The sequence below is a fragment of the Homarus americanus genome, unplaced genomic scaffold, assembly GCF_018991925.1.
Source record: "Homarus americanus isolate GMGI-L3 unplaced genomic scaffold, GMGI_Hamer_2.0 scaffold38238, whole genome shotgun sequence".
Classification (NCBI taxonomy): domain Eukaryota; kingdom Metazoa; phylum Arthropoda; class Malacostraca; order Decapoda; family Nephropidae; genus Homarus; species Homarus americanus.
Window position 1 is genome coordinate 249,871 of NW_024734360.1, and position 27,687 is coordinate 277,557.

At 42.4% G+C, this 27,687-nt stretch overlaps 1 protein-coding gene across 1 annotated transcript; it reads right to left on the minus strand.

Moving 5' to 3' along the window:
* Positions 1 to 501: 501 nt before the first annotated feature.
* LOC121870208 lies at positions 502 to 27,615 on the minus strand. Its single transcript, XM_042371979.1, has 2 exons — positions 26,913 to 27,615; positions 502 to 3,453 (listed from the first exon to the last, which is right to left on the minus strand). Exons 1-2 carry the CDS (start codon positions 26,997 to 26,999, stop codon positions 502 to 504), a joined length of 3,039 nt encoding a protein of 1,012 aa, XP_042227913.1. The 5' UTR covers positions 27,000 to 27,615.
* Between the last annotated feature and the right edge of the window lie 72 nt (positions 27,616 to 27,687).

Below are 27,687 nucleotides of genomic sequence, written 5' to 3' on the forward strand. Positions count from 1 at the left end.
ACCGTGACAAACTGCTTTCTCGCATCCTAACACACACACAATAATATCATACACACACACACACACACACACACACACACACACACACACACACACACACACATACAGTCACACACACACACGTCTCAGGTGAGTGAGTGAGTGGGGAAGATTTAGCTGTCTATCTCTTCTGTCTATCTCAAGTAGGAGGTCCATCTCTACTTTATCTATCGTCTTATAGTGTAGTACCATCTAGCCCTCCACCATCTACGTAACACAGACTGGCCTCTCCCCTTACCTTCGTCCAGTTCAGTCTCTCCCTCTGTGGTCACGCTGGCCTCTGTTCTTCCTTCCTCGACCGACGCCTCGACTCCGCTTTCTTCCGCCTTCTCTTCCTTTGTTTCTTTCTTCTTCTCCCCGTCCTTCTCGGGGCTGAGAAGCATAGCTATAGCATTGTGAGCCAGATTGATCTCATTCTTCTCCCTCACCATCGCGTTCTTTCTCCCCCGCTCTCCTTCTTTCTTATCTCTCCTCCTGGGTGGTACCAGTAGGGGTAAAAGACTCCTCGCTGGGCTTTACAGGGGAGAGGACAGGTGTGGCGGCGGTGAAGACTGGTGTAGATTCCAGGGACATCACTAGGAAGTCTTCAGGTTTGGTACTGGTGACTGGAGGTGCTGGTGCTGCTGGACGCTTCACGGGGGAGTCGGCAAAAGACACAAGTTGGTCCACGACGGCGGAGTCCCCAGCAGGCTCTACTGCAGGGATGTCGTGGGTTACTTTGGCGTCTGTTTCAGGTTTGACGCTGTTGGTCATCTTCTTTGGGGAGCTCTGAGGGGAAACCTTGTGTTCCTCGATGTTTTGGGCCGTTTTGACAGGAGACGAGAAGAGAGCTGCCAGAATCTCGGTGTTCTTAGGCGAGATGACACTCTCCTCAGGGACGGTCTGGCTGTTGTCAATCTTCACGGGCGCTATGACGACTGGCTCTACCGTCATCTTGTTCTTGCGTGACGATTTTGGAGGAGGTACTGGCTCCACCTTACCAGGAGTCTTGGTACTCTTTGGTGACATGTTCTGTGAGGGTGAGGCTTCTAGGCTACTCTTTTGCAATTTCACAATTCCCGGTTCTGACTTCTTGGCAAATCCATTCACGGGTAAGTCAGAGATGTCCTGCCTGGTGACTGTCTCAGGCCTCTGGGGAGAGTTTTTCCTCCTGGCCCGTGAAGGAGCGACGGGAATGTTGTCTCCGTTACCGTGAGCGTGCATGTTGAAAGTCTTGATCCAAGTGTCCTTCCTCTTGGCTTTCACTGTCATCTGTTTAATCACAGACCTTCGCTGCTGCTCCAAGTCTCGAACTGTGTCACCGAACTCCAGGAGGGAATGTTCGGGGAGGTTCATACTGTCCTTCTTCTTCTGCAGGTCTTGTTCATAGCCCTCCATGATGGCAACTCCTAGATTCTTGTGTACCGGGGATCTGACTTCCATGTCCTCAGCTGGATTTGTCTGTGCACTGTCGGCAGCCTTCTCGTCCAGGTCCATCACGGCGGGATCTTGGAAGAAGGAAGGCGGCTCTTCAAGGATTGTTTCAGGTGCCGTCATAAATGATGGGGTTTCCGGCGAATTGACGTCTCCGGCGCCTAAGGAATCGGCGAAGGTGCTGGCAAGGGATGAAGGACCCGAGTGAGTGTTGATGACATTGGCGCAGTAAACACCGTCCATCCCGTCGTCAGTTTGGAACTCTGTGGGCGGGGCGGCGATGGCGACGGGGCTGAGGGGAGGCGCCATGATGGGGTTACCTGTGAAAGGATCAATATCCTGCTTGTTGTTGTGGTTGTTGGTCAGAGAGTCCATGCTCGAGAGTTTGGTCTCCCAGGAGCCGTCGTCAGATATTTCGATGAATTGCTTCTCTTTACTGGCACCGGAGTCCAGGAAAGTAAAACTCTGTTCCTCTCTCTTTGGTGATGTCACTCCGACAGAAACACTTTCACCATTTTCTGACTTCTTGAACTCACTGGTGATGCTCGGGAACACCTTACACAATGATTCCCGTCTGTTGACTTTATTGTAGCTGTTAGTCCGCCTCAGGACGCTCGTGTGTTTGACACTCTCACTGCGTTTAAGACTCTCCTTCCGTCTGATCTCTGAGGGCCTTAGGCTCTGTGGAACATTTGGACAAGAGTCCTTCAGTTCAATGATCACAGAGTGTCTGATGGCTGGTGTGTCGAACTCGTCGCTGTCGTCCTCATCAATCTGGATTATTTTGGGCTCCTTCTTGGGCTCTGGTTCTTGAGGCGGCGTCTGGGTGTCCGGTTTCGTGAATTTCTCCTCCAAAGAAGTGAGAGTTGTGTTGACGGCTTCAACTTGTTGTGCTTCGTCGAGGTCTTTGGTCTTAGCGCCGTATTCGCGTGCTATGGACTCTTTCTCTTTCTGAAGGGCAACTTTCCTTTCCTCCTGCTCTTCACGGAACACTTCTTCTTCAAGTTGCTGCAGAGCAAGTTCAGGTGGCGGAGGGGGGAGTGGGTCGTCCTGTACAGTAACCTCCTCCTCTCCTGGCGGGGGTGTGGGCGGTAGTGGCCAGTCCTCAACAGATCCTACGTCATATTCTCCTCCAGACGAACCCAAATCCGATGTCTCGGAGCCGTCGAGGATGAGCGTCTGTTCACTGGTCTCTGTGGGTTTGGTGTCCAAGAACGGGTTGGTAGTGGTGTTCTCGGCTTCCTTCTGGGGACTCACTTCAGAGTGCTCGTTGGTGAGGTGAGAGTCTGGCGACGAGAGGGACGAGGCAGTGCTCAGAGGGGGTGTTGGATCCCCTGTGTCGACGCTCAGGCTCACGAAGGGGTTCCAGGCACGTTTGACTGGTTCACTCTGCCTCGCTGCAAGCTGGGACAAGAAATCTGGCTTAGGCGGCAAGTCTGGCTTACGTCTTGGTAAGGTATCATACAGGTGCTCCTCCTCGTCTTCTTCTTCCTCTCCACCCGTTGAGTTATCTACGTTCTCGTATATGTGTTCGTCTTCTCGGCCAACTTGACCATTCTCATAGTGGTGATGCTGAGGCAGGTCTTGTTCACTGTAGGGCAGGAGACCAGAGGAACACTCACTTAGTGTAAGATACAGAGGATTGTCTACAGACGTCACCTCCACCTCCAACTCTGTCTGCTCGCACTTGTCTTCCTTGGAGATAACCTTAATCTTAGGTTTCTCTTCCTCAAACTCGTCTTCCTCCTCCTCCTCCTCCTCGCTCTTGGGCTTTATGTCGTCAGGATCAAGCTGGAACTTGACAGCAAGAAGCTTCTGATCCTTGGGTGTCTCCTCCTTGTAACCGAGATCTTTAACCTGAGAGATGTACTGGGAGACGGCTGAGTCGAGCTCGCCCTTGAAGGCAGTGAGGCTTGGGGGGCCGTCTGTGGTGTCCTCAGGTAGCGGGATGCAGGTGGCAAGGTTGACCTCTGTCTCCTCCCCGCCGGTGACACCAGACTGCTGAGGGAGAAGGAACATCACGTTAGTACGGGTGACAGGTGAGATAAATGATATTACTGTTATGCTGCTGTTAAGTAACTGACCATACATACATAATAATTAGTATCATAATGGGTGAGTAACTTACAAAATATAACATAATTGGACTCTTTAATGATCTCAACAACACGTTATGTAACTTGGCGTCAAGTTATAGGTAGAGACACGTGTCTTAAACAATGCCCAGGTTATATAATAAACATTTAATATCTATTTTTTTTCTCGACTGACCAGTGTGTGTGTGTGTGTGTGTGTGTGTGTGTGTGTGTGTGTGTGTGTGTGTGCGTGTAAAAGAGTAATTGAGGACGACAACAAACAGTATTTTGTTTACACTGGTGACCGTAAACATCTACCAAAATAAATATGTTGACAATTAAAGATTTTCCGTCAGCTACTAGAGAGGACAAAGTGGTCAGAAGACCGACCAGTGACGAGCACTTTCACTCAACACTGGAAAAAAAATCTTTCACTGGTGACCGCTTCCCTCCCTCCCTCCCTCCCTCTTGACCAACTCGACCACCACTACCATGACAGCTATTATAGATCACCTGGCTTCCATGACAACTACCATATTTCTTCCCGTTTTGTTCAGTTAGTTCCCTTCTTCCCTCCCACCATTTTCTATATTCTCTCCCTTTTGACATCCATCTCCTCCTCCTCCCCCTCCTTGTTACCTCTTCCTTCTTCCTCCTCCATCGTCTTCACCTCGTCTCTCATCTTTCTTCCTCCTTACTCCCTTCCTTCTCCTTTTCTTTATTTCGTCTGTCCACCTCTTCTTTCCTCCACCCTCCCCACCTTTCCTCAACCATCACTACTAACAACCCAATTATTCCAAGACATAATACAACCAGCATACCAAACACCCCCCAAAAAAAACAAACAAACAGACAATTAAACAAACAAACTGACAAACAAACAACTTTCACCCCCCCCCTAACGCTATAGACAGTCTTTCTCAAGTGACAGTCACACGGAAACAGTCATCATCGAATTAAACCAGTCATGACAGTCACCCACACCCATAAGGATAATTAGAAGGTATATGACAGATGTTAAGCACAGGTGTTTTACGCATTTGTTAAAACAGCTTTAATCACAGGTGTTAACTAGGTGCTGACAGGTGTTGAAATAGGTTAAGATTAGTTAAATGGGTGTTGACAGGTGTTCAAAAAGGTGTATCCTGTTTCAACATACACCTGCATTGATCACTCATATAAACGTGTGTAGGCACCATCAGACATCTGTAAACACCTGTACACATGAGGAGGCAACAAATAGATTTACTGATATTGCGTGGAGAGAGAGAGAGAGAGAGAGAGAGAGAGAGAGAGAGAGAGAGAGAGAGAGAGAGAGAGAGAGAGAGAGAAAGACTGGGCTTGGTGGACGAAGAAGGAAGGAAAGTGTGCTTGAAGGAGGGAGAAAATGGAAGGAGTTGGAGGAAGAGAGAGAAGGAGGGAGAGAAGGAAGCAATCATAGACTACACAACAGGTGTTAATCTGGGACATACTGTACATGACACACACACACACACACACACACACACACACACACACACACACACACACTCTTAAGGTTCAATTCGATGACCAAGAGGTTCAATATGACGTGGACATACAGGACTCAAGACTCAAACACCATCTTAACGAAGCAGGTTCAAATTTTACCAGGTTCAAAACGAGGCATTAAGGCTATTTTTACATTCCTGGTGCCGGGGAAAAGGTTCAAGTTGTAAGGGACGGAGGGAAAAGGTTTAATGTCAACGAGCAGGAGGTTCAAATCACCATACATAAGAGGTTCAAATTCCAGTAGGTGAGAAATGCGTCAAGTCTCAGTAAGAAAAGGTTTAAATTTGGGTTTTACTGAATAGCGAGAAGATTTAAACCACGATACAAATAAGGTTCAAATCGCAGTTTAAGGTTCAAATCATTATAAGAAAGGTTCAAATCACAGTATAGGGAAGGTTCAGAGTTTTCGGAGTCGGGAAATAAGGTTCACTAGACAGCAGGAAGTGGTTCAGTCAGTCGGCCGGCACTAAACAGTGTAGACCAGCCAATGACAACAATGATTTATGAAGATTCAAGTTTTATTATGTATTACTTTTATATCATCATCATCATCACCATCATCATCATCATCATCATCATCATCTTCATCGTCGTCATCATCATCATCATCATCATCATCATCATCATCATCACAAAACCATAAGCTCTTAACAATCTAAGATATTCGATATAAAAACCAGAACACTCTTACGGTTCTTGGTCTAAGCTTTAAGGCAGTCTAAAGAACTCGTCCCGTGTGCCGTCTCCATACCTGTTGCACTGTACTCGCTCACAACACCAGGTAACCAGGACATTTCTATAAGGCGGGAAGGTATGATCGAGTTAGGTGTTTATATTTGTGTGTGTGTAAAGCTTAGCTACATCCGAAGGTGTAGAGTTCTTCTTCTACCACTGCAAATTTCACCTCTTTATTAAAGACAAATATTTAATAATAATCAAATCTCCGTTATCATTTTAGCAAAACCAGCGTGATAGCCTTTTACTCCTGCCCCTCTGAGTAGTACATAATGTGAACTACTAGCAATGAGGGACGGCTGCTAGTGGTGTAGAAGTTAGGAGGTGGCCTGGGGGAGGTGGAGCTGAGAGAGAGAGAGGAGAGAGAGAGAGAGAGAGAGAGAGAGAGAGAGAGAGAGAGAGAGAGAGAGAGAGAGAGATTAATCACCTAAGTCTCCCTCACCTTCCCCCATTACTTTCCCTTAGACCTACAGACCCCCTCCCTTTCCCTTCCCTCCCCTCAGGACCCCCTAAATAGGTCTCTCACATCCCATTAACTCTCTCCTTTCTCTCATTTTCTCCAAGGGTCGAGCGAGAGAAGGTCCATATATCTCTAGGTAATAAAGACATCGTTATGTGTCAGGTTAATGAGATTTTGTACAGGTGGGAAATACACAGGTAAAAGCGATGACATGTATCTTAACACACACACACACACACACACACACACACACACACACACACACTCTCTCTCTCCCTCCCTACACTATCTCGTCCGTCACTCACCAGAAAGAGCCAGCCAGTTACTCACACACTTATCCGTGAAGACCAGTTACTTACGAGTTTGAGAGGGAAAACACCTCGAGTTACGGTAGAGTCTTAGTGCAGTTTTAACGCCATGTTTGTTGTTGGTGCTGAGACTCAAATGTGAGAATGGGTGATGCGTTCTCATATCTCCCAGCAGAAAGGAAAATAAAAGCATCGTATTATCGGTAGAGTCTCAGCGCAATTACGAAGCCATTTTAGTTACGCAATTAAAATGAGACACTTATGTTGTTTTCTTAGATATCTTGTTAAGTGAGAAGGATTTATGCAAGGGTGAGGTAAAGTGTGTGTGTGTGTGTGTGTGTGTGTGTGTGTGTGTGTGTGTGTGTGTGTGTGTGTGTGTGTGTGTGTGTGTGTGTGTGTGCAGATAAGTGGTGGTGGTGGTGGTGGTGGAAGTAGTGATAGTTATGGAGGTAGTGACAGTGATGGTAGTGGTAGTGATGGTGATGGTAGTGATGGCAGTGATAGTGGTAGTGATGGTGATGATAGTGGTAGTGATGGTGATGATAGTGGTAGTGATGGCAGTGATAGTGGTAGTGATGGTGATGGTAGTGGTAGTGATGGTGATGATAGTGGTAGTGATGGCAGTGATAGTGGTAGTGATGGTGATGGTAGTGGTAGTGATGGTGAGATGATATATAGTGATGGCAGTGATAGTGTGGTGATGGTAGATGATAGTGGTAGTGATGGCAGTGATAGTGGTAGTGATGGTGATGATAGTGGTAGTGATGGTGATGATAGTGGTAGTGATGGCAGTGATAGTGGTAGTGATGGTGATGGTAGTGGTAGTGATGGTGATGATAGTGGTAGTGATGGCAGTGATAGTGGTAGTGATGGTGATGGTAGTGGTAGTGATGGTGATGGTAGTGATGGTGATGGTAGTGGTAGTGATGGTGATGATAGTGGTAGATGGCAGTGATAGTGGTAGTGATGGTGATGGGTAGGTAGTGATGGTGATGGTGGTCAAATACCCAGCCCGGAAGACCATTTTTCCCATAAACGATTCACCAACAGGTAAGAATGTATCAACATCTCCCATAAGACATCAACAGGTAAGAATGTATCAATATTCCATAAGACATCAACAGGTAAGAATGTATCAACATCTCCCCATAAGACATCAACAGGTAAGAATGTATCAATATCTCCCATAAGACATCAACAGGTAAGAATGTATCAATATCTCCATAAGACATCAACAGGTAAGAATGTATCAACATCTCTATAAGGACATCAACAGGTAAGAATGTATCAACATCTCCCATAAGACATCAACAGGTAGAATGTATCAACATCTCCCATAAGACATCAACAGGTAAGAATGTATCAATATCTCCATAAGACATCAACAGGTAAGAATGTATCAATATCTCCATAAGACATCAACAGGTAAGAATGTATCAATATCTCCCATAAGACATCAACAGGTAAGAATGTATCAATATCATCCATAAGACATCAACAGGTAAGAATGTATCAACATCTCCATAAGACATCAACAGGTAAGAATGTATCATCTCCCATAAGACATCAACAGGTAAGAATGTATCAACATCTCATAAGACATCAACAGGTAGAATGTATCAACATCTCCCATAAGACATCAACAGGTAAGAATGTATCAATATCTCCCATAAGACATCAACAGGTAAGAATGTATCAATATCTCCATAAGACATCAACAGGTAAGAATGTATCAATATCTCCTATAAGACATCAACAGGTAAGAATGTATCATCTCCCATAAGACATCAACAGGTAAGAATGTATCAATATCACCCATAAGACATCAACAGGTAAGAATGTATCAACATCTCCCATAAGACATCAACAGGTAAGAATGTATCAACATCTCATAAGACATCAACAGGTAAGAATGTATCAACATCTCCCATAAGACATCAACAGGTAAGAATGTATCAATATCTCCCATAAGACATCAACAGGTAAGAATGTATCAATATCACCCATAAGACATCAACAGGTAAGAATGTATCAACATCTCCCATAAGACATCAACAGGTAAGAATGTATCAATATCTCCATTAAGACATCAACAGGTAAGAATGTATCAACATCTCCCATTAGTCATCAACAGGTAAGAATGTATCAACATCTCCCATAAGACATCAACAGGTAAGAATGTATCAATATCTCCATTAAGACATCAACAGGTAAGAATGTATCAACATCTCCATAAGACATCAACAGGTAAGAATGTATCAATATCTCCATTAAGACATCAACAGGTAAGAATGTATCAATATCTCCATAAAGACATCAACAGGTAAGAAATGTATCAACATCTCCCATAAGACATCAACAGGTAAGAATGTATCAATATCTCCCATAAGACATCAACAGGAAGAATGTATCAATATCTCCATAAGACATCAACAGGTAAGAATGTATCAATATCCCATAAGACATCAACAGGTAAGAATGTATCAACATCTCCATAAGACATCAACAGGTAAGAATGTATCAATATCACCATAAGACATCAACAGGTAAGAAAAACATCTCCCATAAGACATCAACAGGTAAGAATGTATCAACATCTCCATAAGACATCAACAGGTAAGAATGTATCAACATCTCCATAAGACATCAACAGGTAAGAATGTATCAACATTCCCATAAGACATCAACAGTAAGAATGTATCAACATTCCCCATTAGTCATCAACAGGTAAGAATGTATCAACATCTCCCATAAGACATCAACAGGTAAGAATGTATCAATATCTCCATTAAGACATCAACAGGTAAGAATGTATCAACATCTCCCATAAGACATCAACAGGTAAGAATGTATCAATATCTCCATTAAGACATCAACAGGTAAGAATGTATCAATATTCCATTAAGACATCAACAGGTAAGAATGTATCAACATCTCCCATAAGACATCAACAGGTAAGAATGTATCAACATCTCCCATAAGACATCAACAGGTAAGAATGTATCAATATCTCCATTAAGACATCAACAGGTAAGAATGTATCAACATTCCCATAAGACATCAACAGGTAAGAATGTATCAATATCTCCATTAAGACATCAACAGGTAAGAATGTATCAACATCTCCATAAGACATCAACAGGTAAGAATGTATCAATATCTCCATTAAGACATCAACAGGTAAGAATGTATCAACATCTCCCATAAGACATCAACAGGTAAGAATGTATCAACATCTCCCATAAGACATCAACAGGTAAGAATGTATCAATATCTCCATTAAGACATCAACAGGTAAGAATGTATCAATATTCCATTAAGACATCAACAGGTAAGAATGTATCAACATCTCCCATAAGACATCAACAGGTAAGAATGTATCAACATCTCCTATAAGACATCAACAGGTAAGAATGTATCAATATTCCATTAAGACATCAACAGGTAAGAATGTATCAACATCTCCCATAAGACATCAACAGGTAAGAATGTATCAATATCTCCATTAAGACATCAACAGGTAAGAATGTATCAACATCTCCCATAAGACATCAACAGGTAAGAATGTATCAATATCTCCATTAAGACATCAACAGGTAAGAATGTATCAACATCTCCATAAGACATCAACAGGTAAGAATGTATCAACATCTCCCATAAGACATCAACAGGTAAGAATGTATCACATCTCCATAAGACATCAACAGGTAAGAATGTATCAATATCTCCATTAAGACATCAACAGGTAAGAATGTATCAACATCTCCCATAAGACATCAACAGGTAAGAATGTATCAATATCTCCCATAAGACATCAACAGGTAAGAATGTATCAATATCTCCATAAGACATCAACAGGTAAGAATGTATCAATATTCCATTAAGACATCAACAGGTAAGAATGTATCAATATCTCCCATAAGACATCAACAGGTAAGAATGTATCAACATCTCCCATAAGACATCAACAGGTAAGAATGTATCAATATCTCCCATAAGGCATCAACAGGTAAGAATGTCTGCTCTATTCCTCTCGAGACGCGATGTTAACACAACACTTTTACCAGGTACAGATGTCTTCAAGAATCAGACATCCACTAAGAGACTTCCCCCAGATTATAGTGATTTTTCCATGTCTTCAGCAAGTACAAATGTCTTTCCCAGTTAGACATATTTACCTCAGTGGTCCAGGAGACATACCAGCAGGGAGAAAACTTTGTGGCTGCTGCTGTTTGATTAATTGTAAACAGGTTCAGCTCCTCAGACGAACCTCCTCTCGGGTCTTCAAGAGGTGAAAAAAACACATACAAAAGGAACAAAACGCTTGCAACATTGCATACATCAGTGTTGCAATGGAAGAATATCAACCCAGTTCCTTTAAGTAGTTGAGGAGCGTATCGTGAGGCTCTCTCTCGTGTGGTAAGATCTTGCGTCAAATAATCAAGCAAAGATCACGTAAGGTAGACATCCGCCTGATACAATGTTTACAGTAGCTTAGTAGGGGAGGACTCCAGATTAAGTTAGGTTAGGTTAGGTTAGGTTAGGTTAGGTTAGGTTAGGTTAGATTAAGTTAGGTTAGGTTACATATGGCCAAGGGGAGAAGTGTGGCTGTTGTTTACAGTAGGTGACCGACGGCGAGCAGGTCCCGAAGCCCCGAGGTCTTCAGTAGACGACACCGGGTCTGACATATCTGAGTGGCTAGAGAGAGAGAGAGAGAGAGAGAGAGAGAGAGAGAGAGAGAGAGAGAGAGAGAGAGAGAGAGAGAGAGAGAGAGAGAGAGAGAGAGAGAGAGAGTCAATTTACTCTTCACCAATGAAAAGCTCTGTCAACCAAGCCGTCATAACGGGTGATCAGTGACAGTGTGGGGGGGGGGGGAGCATCATGGCTAAACAGGTTAAGCCAGTAGCACACACAGGTTAAGCCAGTAGCACACACACCTTCCCAAACCACAGTTAGAAAGGATAACGAGAGGTGGATAAGTGGATAACCAATACCTATCCACCAGGACCACCATTGAAGCACTTTCCAAATCTATCCATCACACCATGTGGTTTGGCAACAGTTGTGGTGGTTGTTGGTGGCTAATCAGGTGGTAATGTGGATATACCTTCCCTATCCACAAAAGGAATAAGATGAAGAATAGTTGGATCATTGTACCGCTCATCATTCTATCCACCAGACTAGATGGATAGGGAAAGTCATATAGCTGCCCCTGATGGCTAGTTAAATGTTCTATGCCTTATCCAACCACGTAGAAAAAGGATAGTGAGTTGGACCATCTATCCCACACAACAGATAGACGGGCGCCTCAGGGACACAGTGTGGCAACTCCCCAAGTCACCTACGTCCCACACACCTCCCAGATCCACAGGTAAATCAGGTGAACGAAGTGTTTAATTACACCTGTACCCATCCATACCCTAAGGCCTTTCAAGATAACAGAACAAAATTATACTCCTTATGTGACATTTTGGTATTTGGTTATTTTCTTAACTTTAGTAATAACGTTATCAATATGTTTACCCCCTGTGCTATTCTATACATACAGGGTCATCAAAAACGAATACACACACTTTAAATGTTTACTAATAAAATATGAGCGTTTTTCTTCGATATATTCTGGCTAAACCATCACTGATTTTTACACTTATACAAATTAATGACTGAAAATTGGATATTTATTTAGAACAATATATCGAGTGTTTTGTCTTTCTAGTTTGTATTGAAATTATAAACTAGGAGATGAATATTTGTTTTGTATTTTGTTTTGGGTATTTTATTTTACAAGTTTGTTTTAGAATTATAAGTTGGTGGATAGTGACGTAAGATAACAACAACAGTCTTCAACCATTAACTCTTAATTACTCCTACTTTCTAGTCACTGTAACAGGTTGTTTGAGGAGGTTGTAGTTAAATGTAAACAAACAGACTTACAACACACATGATGGTGAATCTCCCTAATTTCCTGGATTTAACATGAATTAAACATGAACTAAGAATTAACAGGAATTAAACCGGAATTAAAAAGAGGCTTTATTATGAACACAGAAGTTTGATAAATGAAAATGAGCTGAAGTAAATTGATAAACATGAATTGACATGATTTTTAAAGTGAATATATAAACCGAACATAACGTGATATAAGTGAAGATAAATTAACATGATATCGAGTGATCATGACTCATATTAAGCCTTCGTATAGTGACTGCCGCCCGCCATCACCACACTCTATGGTTGGTATAGGTGAGGTGTGTGTGCTTTATATATTACAGTGTCTTCAGTGGCAGTCACTTATTACGAGTCTGGGGCGGGAGGTGACCACAACCACTCCTCCCATTCCTGCTCTCACGCACGCCCTGAAGTCCCACGCCTCTTCACACACACACACACACAGTCAAGGCAGCCTCGTACCGTCTCTACATGCTACGACGACTTAGGTCACTTGGGGCACCCACGCCAGAGCTGAGGACCATCTACAACGCCTTTATTCTCCCCAAACTAACGTATGCGTCACCAGCCTGGTCGTCTTCTCTCAACTCCACCCAACAACGTCAGCTAGAGAAGGTACAGAAAAGGGCCTGCAGAATCATGCTCGGAGCAGAATACTCCGGCTACACCAACGCTCTCTCCACCCTGGAAATGCCATCCCTCAGTGACCTCCACCACCAAGCACTGGAAAGGTTTGGCAGCCAATTAATGCACCACCCTCGTCATCGACACCTCCTGCCACCTGCAGCCCCCCACCCAACTCGCGCAGTCCGCCACTACAACAAAGTTCAGCCCATAAGAGCCCGCACCGATAGATATAAGAACAGCACCATCCCATCTATTGTTAAAATAATAAACAACTCCTGATTTATGTACTGTACAGCCCTGTAAATGTATTCAATGCATATTACATCATATGTCTAAATCAAATGTAAGTCTGTATATTTTCAGCCACCGGCTGCAACTCTATTAATAAACCGTTTATTATTATTATTATTATTATTATTATTATTATTATTATTATTATTATTATTATTACACACACACACATACTGAGGTGAACTGTGTACTACAAGCCGCAGCTCAGTGTGTGTGTCGCCAGGGCCTCAGGCTGTGGGCCATAGTGGGCGTGGGTTAGTAGTAGGTTGGAGGCGTGGGTGTGCTGTAGGGCGTGAGTTAGTGGTGGGTTGGAGGGCGTGGGTCTGGTGGTGGACGAGTGTGGTTAAAATAAAAATAATAATAATAATAATAATAATAATAATAATAATAATAATAATAATAATAATAATAATAATAATAAATAAATAAATAAATAAACAATTAAGTAATATTATTAATAATAATAATAATAATAATAATAATAATAATAATAACATGCAGCAACAAGAAGACAACAGTGTCAGGCAAAAGTCACTCTAAAACACCTTAGACAAATGACCTAAAATTTCTTAACACTACCCTCCATATACACCCTTTAAGTTAAGAGGTCACTTAAGAGCCAACGCTCATTATCGCCAAGTAGTTCAGAGAGATCAAGGCAATTAACTCCACTAACGACCCAATCAACAGCTAGTAGTTTACAAGGACTAAGTATGACTCGCTTCACTAACGACCCAACTAGCTGCTCATATTTAATCAAGGTTAACTCTACTAACTACCCAACTGGTGGTTAATAGTTTATCAAGGTTAACAGTTAGCTTCTCCACTAATAACCCAACTAGCGGCGGGGAGAAAACTACTAGCAGATGGCCATTCGAGACACAGAGGCTGGAGGTTCACCGCAGCAACCAATAATAGTGGTTAGGGGGGTAATTCACTTACTGTGCCGGGGTGAAGACGGGTAGGAGGGGGTGAAGAAGAGGAGAAGGGAGGGTAGGAGGGGGGAAGGAAAGAGTAGGAGGGTGAAGAGGAGGGTGGAGGGCGTGAAGAGGAGAGGGTAGGAGGGTGAAGAGGGAGGAGGGAGTGGGAGGGGGTGGGGAGAGGAGGGTGGGAGGGTGAAGGGAGGAGGGGTGGGAGGGGGTGAGAGGGAGGGAGGGGAGTGGGAGGGCGTGAGAGAGAGGAGAGGAGGGGGTGGGAGGGTGAGAGGGAGGGAGGGTGGGAGGTGAGGGAGAGGAGGGGTTAGGAGGGGGTGAAGAGGGAGAGAGGAGGTGGGAGGGGCGTGAAGGAGGGAGGGTAGGAGGGGGTGAAGAGGGAGAGGAGGGCGAGGGAATGTGAGAGTGAGGGGGGGGAGATTAAGGAATGAGGAAGAGAAGAGGGAGAGAGGGAATGAGAGTGAGAGAGAGGGAGAGAGGGAGAGAATAGGGAGTGCGGAGGAGGGAGTGAGGGAGTGAGAGAGGAGGAGGAGGAAGAGAGGAAGGAGTGAATGAGTGAGGAGAAACGCAAATAACAGTTCTTATTAACCAAACCATCTAATCACGCCATTCAGTGAACAGCCAATCCCTTAACTACGCGAGACGATTAACCAATAGTTTCCAAACCTCAACCACTAACTCAAGGAGACGCGACACTGTAATATAACCCGTAAATAACTCGTCTCTTATGACTGGGCAGACGGCCATAAGGGAATTTAGCTGCCTCAACCATCTGTCGACGCGGATATACAACACGGATTTAAAGATAGGTCATCAGTCTCTCTCTCTCTCTCTCTCTCTCTCTCTCTCTCTCTAATTATACAGTTATGTTATTTTTAGTTTCCTCTTTATTCTAGTGACTTTGCTGTTTATTAGGTACGAGTTGTTGTGTGTAGGAGGGGAGAGAGGATGTTGGGGGTGATGTTGGGGTGTTGGGGGTGATGTTGGGGGATGTTGGAGTGTTGGAGGTGTTGTTCGAGGGTGATGTTGGAGGGAGGGTTCATGGGAAGGTTAATAAGGTCCCTAGCCCGAGAATTGCTGTTCGACACCACAACCGCATCCAGCCCATACGTGCACGAACTGATCGCTGTAAGAACAGCCCAGTCCCATCCATTGTAAAAATTATCAATAACTTGTAATAAACCAGTGTATTCGCTCCCAGTAAATACTACTTCTTGCACTGTCACTATGTTGAAATGCCCTGTAGTTTGAGCTTTTCCCCATCTAGTTATTATATATCTTATTTATATCACTTATGTTATTTGTATATTATTTGTTATTCGAAACCCATTCCCCAATTATGTAACTGTATATTTTCAGCCTTCTGGCTGCCAAGCTCTTTCAATAAACCGTTAATTATTATTATTATGTTAATAGTATTATTAAATTTGGAGTTTCTATCCCTATCTATTTGTCTGTCTGTCACCGTTTATTCCTTGATCTTGTAAATATGGCACCTATAAACACTGGGGCCTATTAAGACTTATTATTGACTGAGGCACACGACCAGTCACTTCCGCGTCATGTCCCTACTGATGGTCGATATGACTGTCCACTTAACTCTGGACGTGTGAGGTGAGGGAGGAGGGGAGGGAGCCGGGGAGGGAGGGGAGGGAGATGGGGAGGGAGGGACGGACACTTTAAGTTGAGGAAGCAAGTCAAGACGTGATGTAACCTATGTGTGTTGTGATGTATTGTACCCTATGTGTTGTGATATATTGTACCCTATGTGTTGTGATATATTGTACCCTATGTGTTGTGATACATTGTACTCTATGTGCTGTGATATATTGTACCCTATGTGTTGTGATATATTGTACCCTATGTGTTGTGATATATTGTACCCTATGTGTTGTGATATATTGTACTCTATGTGTTGTGATATATTGTACCCTATGTGCTGTGATATATTGTACCCTATGTGTTGTGATATATTGTACCCTATGTGTTGTGATAACCTACATATTGTTAACTTATGATAAACCCTATGTGTTGATATTCTGTTATAATACCTGTGAGTTTGACATATCTTACTGTTATGTATCCTATGTGTTTTTCCATCTTGTTATGTATCATATGTGTTTTTCCATCTTGTTATGTATCATATGTGTTCGTCCATCATCCCAAGCCACATCATGTGTCATCATTATTTATGTGTGTCCTCTCCTCATTCTTATGTGTCTCTTATATGTCTAACCTGACGGAAGGAAAGTCAGCACACTGCACTGCAACATGTTTATGCACAATTGTTTCCTGGTGCTTCCTACATCTGTCTGTGGCTTTCTCACTGTGTGTTTGTGTGTGTGTGTATGTATGTATGTATGTATGTATGTACGTGTGTGTGTGTGTGTGTGTGGGTGTGTGGGTGTGTGTGTGTGTGTGTGTGGGTGTGTGGGTGTGTGTGTGTGTGTGTGTGGGTGTGTGTGTGTGTGTGTGTGTGTGTGGTGGTGTGTGTGGGTGGTGTGTGTGTGTGTGTGTGTGGTGTGTGTGTGTGTGTGGTGTGTGTGTGTGTGTGTGTGTGTGTGTGTGTGTGTGTGTGTGTGTGTGTGTGTGTGTGTGTGTGTGTGGTGTGTGTGTGTGTGGTGTGTGGTGGTGTGTGTGTGTGTGTGTTCACCGGCCGAAAACAAACTGGTGCGGTGTGTTTGTTAACAGTCGGTGTTGTTTTTGTTTGTGTATCTCCTACGGACCAAACAGTCTTGTGTTTTTGTGTTTTTAGGTAGTAAGTGTTTCTTTGTTTGGTTTGTATGATAATTCTATACTATATTACGTTCTAAAAATAAGGTGTTTGTAAGTATTAGTAGTTAGGTGTGTGTGTGGGTGTGTGTGTGTGTGTATGTGTGTGTGTGTGTGTGTGTGTGTGTGTGTGTGTGTGTGTGTGTGTCTGTGTGTGTGTGTGTGTGTGTGTGTGTCTTTGTTTTGTTTATCAACTTTCAGGCAATATATATATTTACTGTAATGCACAAGTATTTTTCTTGGTTTAATGTTCATCTACTGATATTTTTCCCCTGACATAAGTGAAAGTCACTTTAGTCTATTTTCCAACGAGTCTCTGAAACACTGAATCGAATCTCCGAAATACAGTCTCGAACAGCTGTGTAAAGTTTGGTTCATAATAATAATAATAATAATAATAATAATAATAATAATAATAATAATAATAATAATAATAATAATAATAATAATCTCTTTCTCACTATATATTTTGTAATCAATATTTTACTATAACATCGTCAACAAGGTATGGAGGCGATGGGGTGTTGGTTACACTTCCTCACTTGCCACAGTTCCAGGAGGGAGTGGACGACAGGTGGTGGAGAGGTAAACACAACCTACTACGACGTATCAATGATCCCCCAGCCCCAGTGTTGCCAGATCACCAGGGCCGCAGTGTACCTTACATCACCACCACCCTCTAATTCCTTGTTCGTCATAGCAATCGGTCATAATAGGAGTACTTTCAGTATTATATACGGGAGAATTTAGACCTATGGGTTACATAATAGATACTAGCGAATTGGTTATTATACTCGTAGTTTATATATTAGGCTTCAGTATAGGAGGAACGTATTATATAACTCGTTATGGGACACTAATTTCCTTATTTTCCGGCAGCGATTTTGAATGAGAGATTTTTTATGGCTACTAATCTATCTATCTATCTAACTTTCTATATATTTGTCTATCTATTACCAAGAGCTGGTCGTAGTGTTATGGTGTGGTAGCGTTTATTACCTAATGCGGAGGAAAAAGTATCTCAGCGGACTGGTCAGTTAGTGGTGGTATTCATAACGTTAGCTAATGTAGGACCTCCCCCCCCCCCCACCCCGGTCAATATAATCCTCGACTAAAAAACAGATTACCTTAACAATAGGTATCAAACAGAGGCCCACAACGGAACTCGCCCGTTTGATCTTCAATGTTTATCCATGCCATTAATACACACTTGCTTTTAACTACCCAACCTAACCTAACCATAAAGAAACTTAACACTAACCAAACTTTACTTTTACAGGCAATAACCCACCCGGGCACAGGTCATCAACCCACAACAGGGTCGGGGAGGCGAAACAATAAGAGTAAAAACTAAACATTAAAAGAGAAAGACTACATTAATCTACACCACGAAGAGGCCGGAAAACCAGCTTTTGAAAGTGAGACAGATTGTATGAGTATGGAAACACAGAAGGCAGAGCATTCCACAGTTTGGCTGTGTGTTGAAAGAAGGATGTACTATAACGGGTTATTCTAGTGTGACCGACATCTACACAGAAACGATGGGCACCGCGAGCAAGACGAGTGTTACGAGCCCACGGCCTTGCCGGCGGTACACAGGATACCAAATCCACCGAACATTGCCCGTTAAAGTACCTGTACAAGAGAGAGAGTGAAGCAACGTAACCTAAGCTTAACCCAACTTTAACCTAACTTCAAGTAAACCTAACTTAATCAAACTTAACCTAATTATAACCTAATCTAACCTAGCAGCCATAGGTGACTGAAGTTAAGGACACCTCTTTACCTAACTACTTATGAATGAACGTACGTACGTGTGTGTGTGTGTGTGTGTGTGTGTGTGTGTGTATTTTATGAATGGATACTCTCATCAACAGGTGAATGGAATGATGAATAAGAGATGAGCGTCATTCATACCTGTACCTACAAATATTTTCAAGTATAAATCATTCACACACGAGCTGCAACTTATCGAGACGTTCTATAATCTTTCACCATATACCAAGACGGTCTATAATTTTCACCATAATGGACAAATATACCATGACCTATAATCTGCACCAGGTAGGATACATGTACCAAGACCTTCTATATGTGCATTATGTAGAAGACCCGACAGCAGCACCCTTATCCACTACCTCCTAAGATGTCCCCACACACAACGCTTCCGTGACGCCTGCTGGACCACCACTCCACGACCCCCTGACGGAGACACGATGATCCTCCCCATACTGGCCAGATATTTTGTAAATAACATTGATTATGTGTTAATGGAATATCCTTCCTTCCTTAGGCTTTAGTAAGCCCCTTTATAATATTTATACTGTATATATTTGTGACACTTGCCAGATGCTTATGGTGTTATTGAAATTGAATTGACCTTCTATAATCTGCACCAGGTAGTAGGCAATATTCTATCATGGTCTCTGTGAATGTCAGCAGATTAGAAGAATGTTAACAATATCCTGCCTTGACGAGACTAAAAAAACAAACGTAAGAATTTGTTTTATCAACTTTTTTCTTCTTAATTTCATGACTTAATGATATATAATGAACTTTAAGGAATATCATCCTGTATAATATATTGTGTATCTCTTATATACAGAACGTTGGTATAACCTTCACATTTATGGTAAAAGAAGAAGTCAATGACAACAATAATACATATATGTCATTAAAATTCTCCAATCCAGTTTTTTTATTCTCGTGTGTGTGTGTGTGTGTGTGTGTGTGTGTGTGTGTGTGTGTGTGTGTGTGTGTGTGTGTGTGTGTGTGTGTGCCTAGACATTACACGAAGGACGTCTACATAATATTTCTGATCATGTAAAGAAAAAATATATAATCATACAATATAAAATAAACAGACAACCTCGCTCAGAAAATTTCCCTGCAAGAGACGCCATTGTGACCTTCCTTCTCCTCTACCTTGACCTTGATGACCTTGATCAGCGGCACAACACACACACACACACAAGGGAAGGGAGGGAGGGGAGGGGAAGGGAGGGGAGGGGATACTCTCATATTCTGCACCCCATCAACTCTTAAACCACATAGGATAAAAAAAACCATGAATTATAACATAAAACACACATTAATACAATTATAAACCACATATACAAATCCAGACTATAATTATTGATACAAGTTGATAAAAAAAGGACGAAAATTAAAAAAAAAATAAAAATAAATAAAATTAACCACAGGAATGTTCAGTAACCACGTGTGTATACTAGCCATCGCCCCAGGTGTGACACAGGTAAGTATATACGGAGTTACGGACGAGAGAAAATACCTCGTTAACACATTCGGTACAGTACTTACCTGGCGCGGTTAAAAACAGAAATTAATGCTTGCTTTGGAGGTAAAATTTATTATTATTATTATTATTATTATTATTATTATTATTATTATTATTATTATTATTATTATTCTCCCTTGTAAAGTTAATGTTGAATATGTTAACTGGTGTTTACCTGGGAGAGTGTGCTACCTTGAACCTTTTCAGAGCTATTTAGGACGATGTTATTGTTGAAATTTTTTACTAGGTTAATATTTCAATCTATTGAGATGTTAATAATTCAATCTTATACGAATGATGTTAATATTCAGATCCATCCCGGACAATGTTAATATTTAAACATTATATGAACAATATTAGCATCGTTTCCTCATAATCATTAACATAAACATTAAACTACCAAGACGATGTAAAAATTTTCAATTATGTACACGAGAAAGTTACCAGCTTACCCTGAGGTCTTATAAACTTACTAAACAATAAGACTACATTATTTTACCATCTTAAAATAATTAACCTCTTATTAACCACGTAGCATTATACAGTACAACAATATTAAACCAGTACACCATAAGGAATACCAAACCCAGAGTCTATTAAACCACAAAGTATTATATGTCAGACCTTAATAATTACTTGATATAATACTTCACATATAACCTACTAACACATCAATAATCTCAAAGTTAAAACAACCTACAGAAAAACCCTACACAGCTCTATAAAGGTTAATGTGTTATGAAGTAGGACAGTTAACACGTCGTACAGTATTGGCCTATAGAGATGCTATTTAATGACCTTTTAATATATTGTAAGTGTTTAAGGTCAATGGAGTTTTGATTTTTTAAGTAGGATGTAGTGTGTTGATGATGATGATGATGATGATGATGATGATGATGATGATGATGATGATGACAAGAAATAATAATAATAATAATAATAATAATAATGTCACTCCCAATAAAACACAATGAAACAGGAGAGAGAGAGAGAGAGAGAGAGAGAGAGAGAGAGAGAGAGAGAGAGAGAGAGAGAGAGAGAGAGAGAGAGAGAGAGAGAGAGAGAGAGAGAGAGAGCTATGCCTCATACAACCAAGCCAGGTATACACACACCATGGCACTAGCACCTGGCCAAGCATCTCTTGACCTCCTCCCCCAGCATTGCCACCTGGGACTACACCCACACGGCCTCCCCCCATTAATAACACACTGACCACATTCCACGCTCCCCCTCCCCCCACATACCGACTTTGCACCCACGCTCCTAGCTCCCTCCTCTGTACACCCGAGCTATTCCACTCGTCACAGAAACAGCTGATGGCCAAGACTTATTTACCTTTGATTTTAACACGAGAGGGTAATCAGCTGATCTTTGTTGTTGTTGTTGTTGTTGTTGTTGAGGTTGTTGTTAATGTTGTGATTGTTATTAAATACTTGTTATTGCGGGTCGAAAGTTTATATATGTTGCTTTCTTTTAATATAAAGTACGATAAAACACAGGAATTTAATAGAAAACTGTGTGTGTGTGTGTGTGTGTGTGTGTGTGTGTGTGTGTGTCACTCGGCCAAACTAGTCCCCATAATCCATTAGGAAGGCGTCACCCCTCGACCACCACCTCGCCTACACACACACACACACAACGCACACACACACACACACGCACACACACACACACACACCTAAACAATTGAAACAAAAATTGATAGTTTGGAGTAGGAGTGGTTGAGAAGTGGAAGAAGAGGAAATGAGACAAGTTAGGAGGGAAGAAAGTGGAGGGAAAGAGAGACTTACATGTGATGAAGGAAGGAAGAGCAGGAAGGGACGAAGACAAGGAGAGGAGCAGGAGAGGAGGAGGAGGGAGCAGGAAGATTTGGTAGAAGAGGAGGAGAGGAGGAGGAGGAGGAGCAGGAAGACGAAGACACAAGGAGAGGAGGAGGAGGAGGAGGAGGAGCAGGAAGACGAAGTGGACAAGGAGGAGGAGGAGGAGGAGGAGGAGGAGGAGAGGAGAGGAGGAGAGAGAGGAAGAGCAGGAAGACGAAGACAAGGAGGAGGCAGAAGGAGGAGAAGGAGGAAGTGAGACCTGCTATAACTCGAAGAAGAAGAAAGCTTGTTTAAAGGAGACAGAGAAGGAAGAGGTGAGGGAAGCTAGGATGATGGAGGAGAAGGATGAAGGTGATCCAGTATAGCTCACCTCCTCCTGCACCTTCAGGTACCAGGCGCACCCCACCACACTCTACCACACTCCACCCCACCACACTCCACTTTCACTCCCACTCCCCACTCCACTCACACCACACCCCACTCATTCCCCACCCCACACCACACACCCCATCTTCCTGCCCACACCACACCGTAGTTATGTGTGTGTGTGTGTGTGTGTGTGTGTGAAGGAAGGCAATATATCAGAGGTCTGCTTAAATACACACACACACACACACACACACACACACACACACACACACACACACACACACACACACACGTAACGCGGTAAACGGTAGAAGACCCACGAGTAACGAGGCGAGTTACTGAGTCGTATACGCTAACAGTGAGTGACGGAGTGACCCATAGTTGACGACGCCACCACCACGGTAACTCCTACGGCAACCTCACACAATACACAATGCTGAATACTGTTGTTGATAATGCCTCCCTCATTAGGTTAGCTTAGGTTAGGTTAGGTTAGGTTAGGTTAGGTTAGGTTAGGTTAGGTTAGGTTAGGATAGCTTAGGTTAGGTTTGAACTGATTTCAATTAACTTATACTAGATTAGATTAGAATAGAGTAGAGAGATATATAATTAGTTTAAATTAAAATAATACCATTATTTTTCTCTTCCCACGACAAAATATCTGATTAAAGGTATAAGATAGACTCACTTCTGTGGGCGCACACACACACACACACACACACACACACAGAACTTTTTCAATAAAACGTTAATTATTATTATTATTATTATTATTATTATTATTATTATTATTATGGTAACGCGAGCTTCCGGTGATTCTCTTATTCTCTCGAACCAATTATGAGACGTGACGGGGACATGACCACTGATGCGATGCGCCTGAGTGAGTCTATGCGATGCACTTCTCGTGGCTAGATCGTGAAAGTGTCGGTATAGCGCCAGCGATGTAGTTAATTGAGTTACAGCGACCTGGTGCCCCAAGATGCGATGGCGATGCAGTTCTAGATATTAGTACAGCACCCCAAGGATGCAGTACCTAACCTAACCCAACCTAACCCCAGCGATCAACTTCACAATACCTTAACCAATACAGTTAGGGGGGGACTTCAGTAGACAGCAGCGTCCACACACCACTAGAGGGAGACAGTTCACGTGGCTAGATAGTATACTGTACTGGGCACCAGGTGTAACAGCTCGGTGACAGAGGACTTGAAACAGCTGTTGTTATAGACGTGTGTTGTGTTGTGTCTGTACTGAGTGTCTGTCGTGTGTGTATGTGCGTCTGTGTTGTTCTGCGACACCAGCCAGCGATGCCTCAGGCGGAAGTGTTATTGTTATTGGCCACGATAATGTTCGTTACCAGACGTGATCATTTGCTGTCTTTCTGCCCGCCTGGTGACCGAGGAGGAAAAGGAGGAAAAGGAGGAAAATCAGGATGAAACGAAGGAGGGAGAGAGAGAGAGAGAGAGAGAGAGAGAGAGAGAGAAGAAGTTAAGATTGAGAAAATGAAGACAAGAACGATGGGTAACAGAGAAAGTAAGATAACCAGATAAAGAGGAGAGACAGAGAGAGAGATAAAATAAGATGAAAAATATGGAGAGGTAAAGGTTAAGAGAGTGAGAAAATAAAATTAGACATTTATAAAGGCGAGAAACGAGACAAAAGTGATAAAACAAGACTGGCGGATTAGAGAAAGAGAGAGAGAAAGAGAGAGAGAGAGAGAGAGAGAGAGAGAGAGAGAGAGAGAGAGAGAGGGGGGTGGAGGGTTAAAGGAAGGAACATATTTCTCGGGAAGCAACAACACAGCTACTTCCAGAAAGTGGACACCTGACAATGATGTCCATTCACGTCTCCCTTCACCCCCCATCATATTTCGTTGTTGAATGGAGGACCCCCCCTGCCAAGTACTCCCTACCACCCAGACACCCCTACAGTACCCTACCACCAAGACACCCCCTCCTCCACAACCCCCACTACACCCTCCTCCCTCAAAACCACTATCATATCCCCTGCCCCACACTACCATTCTACCCTGCGTACGCTCTCTCTCTCCCTCCCCACCCGTTGAGAAATCTGTGTGACATACCTACCATCTGTTACAACCCAACACCTGAGTTTCTATAGTCAACACCTGCTTTAGTCAGCATAGATAGAGTTAACATTTAGTATAGTTAAAAAATTTCATATACTGATCCATTTCCTATAAGAATCTTTAGTATATCCAATTGCTTTTATATCTACGGTAACAACTTCGTACATTGAGTCAATACCTGCTATATTTAACGACTGATGCTGTATAGACAACCACTTTCTCTATAGCAATCCTTATCTGAGTCTAACATCTGCTTCATAAACACCTGCCACACTACTACCTACAGAACCTGTGTATTTAACCCACTAAAGACATACCCAACACCTACAAACACCTGTATATTTAACCCACTAAACACATACCCAACACCTGCTACACTATCACCCACAAACACCTGTGTATTTAACCCACTAAACACATACCCAACACCTGCTACACTATCACCCACAAACACCTGTATATTTAACCCACTAAACACATACCCAACACCTGCATACACCACCACCTACACACACCTGTATACTTAACCCCCAAAACACACCCCATTTCCCACAGGTGTAATCCATGACTCATTATTTCCAACAGCGAGGACACCTCAGGTATGACTCGACAGGTAACTTGAGCTTCACATGACGCTCGTGGTTCATTAAAAAAAAACCCAATCCTTTCTAAATTACATAAGATTCTTTTCTTCTTTTTTTTTAGGCTTTTCTTGATATTTGAGGTTAATACGAAATAGGTAATAAATTTGCATCCTTAATAGGTGAGTGATGATCCGAAGGTGTTGTAAAAGGTGATTATTGCCTAAGTATGAAACAGGTATATGTTGGTGTATTTCCACAGGTGTTCGTTTAATTTTACCTGTTCATCCACCAAAGCTTACAACATACCATTATGAAATGTTACAATATAACTCATACATCTTCCTAAGGTTGAAATTATTACATCAATCATTTTAATTATGAGATATATTCGTTTTACAATTGTAATACTTGAACACTTTTCATCAATATTAATCTTCAAATGTCAAGATAAATGACACCTGTGTAACCCCACAATATAGGTGATGAATGACACTAATAACACCTGTTCCTATACACCAACATAATTACTTAATATACACAACACCTATTTTAGTATCTTAATTAGTTGCAGTTGTCAGGTGAAAATTCTTTAATCGTATTGATGCAATGAGCCAGTTATAATGTGTAAACAACAGCTGCGTAAACCTCCACAAAAACAGATAATCTATAAGATATTTAAATGCAGGTTTTTGCATATCCACACACGCTTGACTTGGTGTGTTTGTGTGTGTGCGTACATTCACCTCTCACATCAGCATTTCATATTCCCTCCCCCAAATTAAACACACACACACACACACACACACACACACACATACATACATACATACATACATACATACATACATACATACATACATACATACATACATACACAGTACCACATAATAATTACCTTACTACACATATATCCAACGTGGTCGGGGAAGTAGGTTAGGTTAGGTTATATCACGTATAGGTGTCGTGTGTGACAGTGTGGACCAATTTACTCCTTAAATGGTGTGAAAATAAGGAGCCTCGTCCACACACCTGCCAAGGAATGACGTAGGCCAGAAGTGGATTTTTTCCCATAGCAATTTAGGCCAGAGTTCATGAGGCCACCTGGTTTTGATAATTTGATAAAAAGATAAATAAAGTAATTATAGCGATAAAACTATTCAATAAAAACGGTATTGAGTGAATGATAATGTTGTTTCCATGTGTTTTAAGCAGATTATTTAAAAACAATAACAACTATAAACCCGTGTTTCAAAGGTACAAGAATTACTCAAATAAAAATAACATGACAATGAATAAATAAATGTAACAAATTTCATGTAATAGATAAGAACAGAGGAAAGGTCACAACATTTCTCTCGATAAAAACAAATAAACTAATAAGAATAAAGACGATGGTTGTTCTTAGTTCCAACGAGTCAGACAACGTACCCCACTACCCTCACCCCCACACGGCACCACACCACCTGCAGGTCATAAGGGTGCCTCAGTTCTAACAGGTCCTGATATAATTTAAACTATTCTTTTGGACTCTAATCCTCGTTTGATTAGGTTAGGTTAGGACTGAGGCACCATTTACAGGAGGCACTAACACGTCACAACACCACAGTACAGTACTCACTATCTTGGCCTTCTTGTTAATCTTGAGGTAGCCCAGCTTCCAGAAGAAGGGCTTCTTGAAGTACTGCAGGGTACTGGAGGGGTTCATCTTGCTGGCGTCACTACCACCTTCACCATGAGGGCCGGGAGGGAGGGGGGCACAAGGCCAGACGGGTCAGGTCACCAGCGGGGGCACGGGCATGACATTTGGTGCGTGGTTGCGTGTTGTCGTAGTACGGGCGGCCCCTTTGGATTACTTTCTACGCGACCGTCGAAATCACCAACACGACTCTTGTAGGGTAAAATCTTCGCTATTTGTACTATCCACTCTGATCACACTTATTCACTACCTTTAGGTCATTTTCACCCACTTTTTCCTCACCAATTATCAATATATTCTCAAATATTGTATAATGACAGATTCCACAACACTGAGTCTGTTAACCACCCGTAAAGAACGACTGAGGTCACTGAGGTAGGCAGGCGAGAAGATCTGTACCACAAACACAAACTTTTAACACCCAATTAGAATGTCTCTATTCAAACTTCTTCCTGGCGATCCACTACACCCACTTATAAAACAGTTACGTCAGACGAACGATCGCCCACCTCCTGGAAGCCTGTAGTGGCGAGAGGTTCATTAAGTTATGATAATCAGAATCGAAGCGATCCAGTTATTGGCGGGGAGAGAGAGAGCAGCGCGGGGTGTGCTCCTCCCTGGACTAGCTGACACACACTGAGACGCACCGCTACTTCGACTCTCCAAGACCCGCCGGACACCACCACCACCACCACCA

Bases quoted from the DNA above. Each gene is read 5' to 3' on its own strand.
- LOC121870208 (XM_042371979.1), bottom strand. From the start codon at position 26,999: ATGAACCCCTCCAGTACCCTGCAGTACTTCAAGAAGCCCTTCTTCTGG. The intron at 3,454-26,912 runs GTGAGTACTGTA...CTTCTCCCTCAG, and splicing joins TTAACAAGAAGGCCAAGATA to CAGTCTGGTGTCACCGGCGG.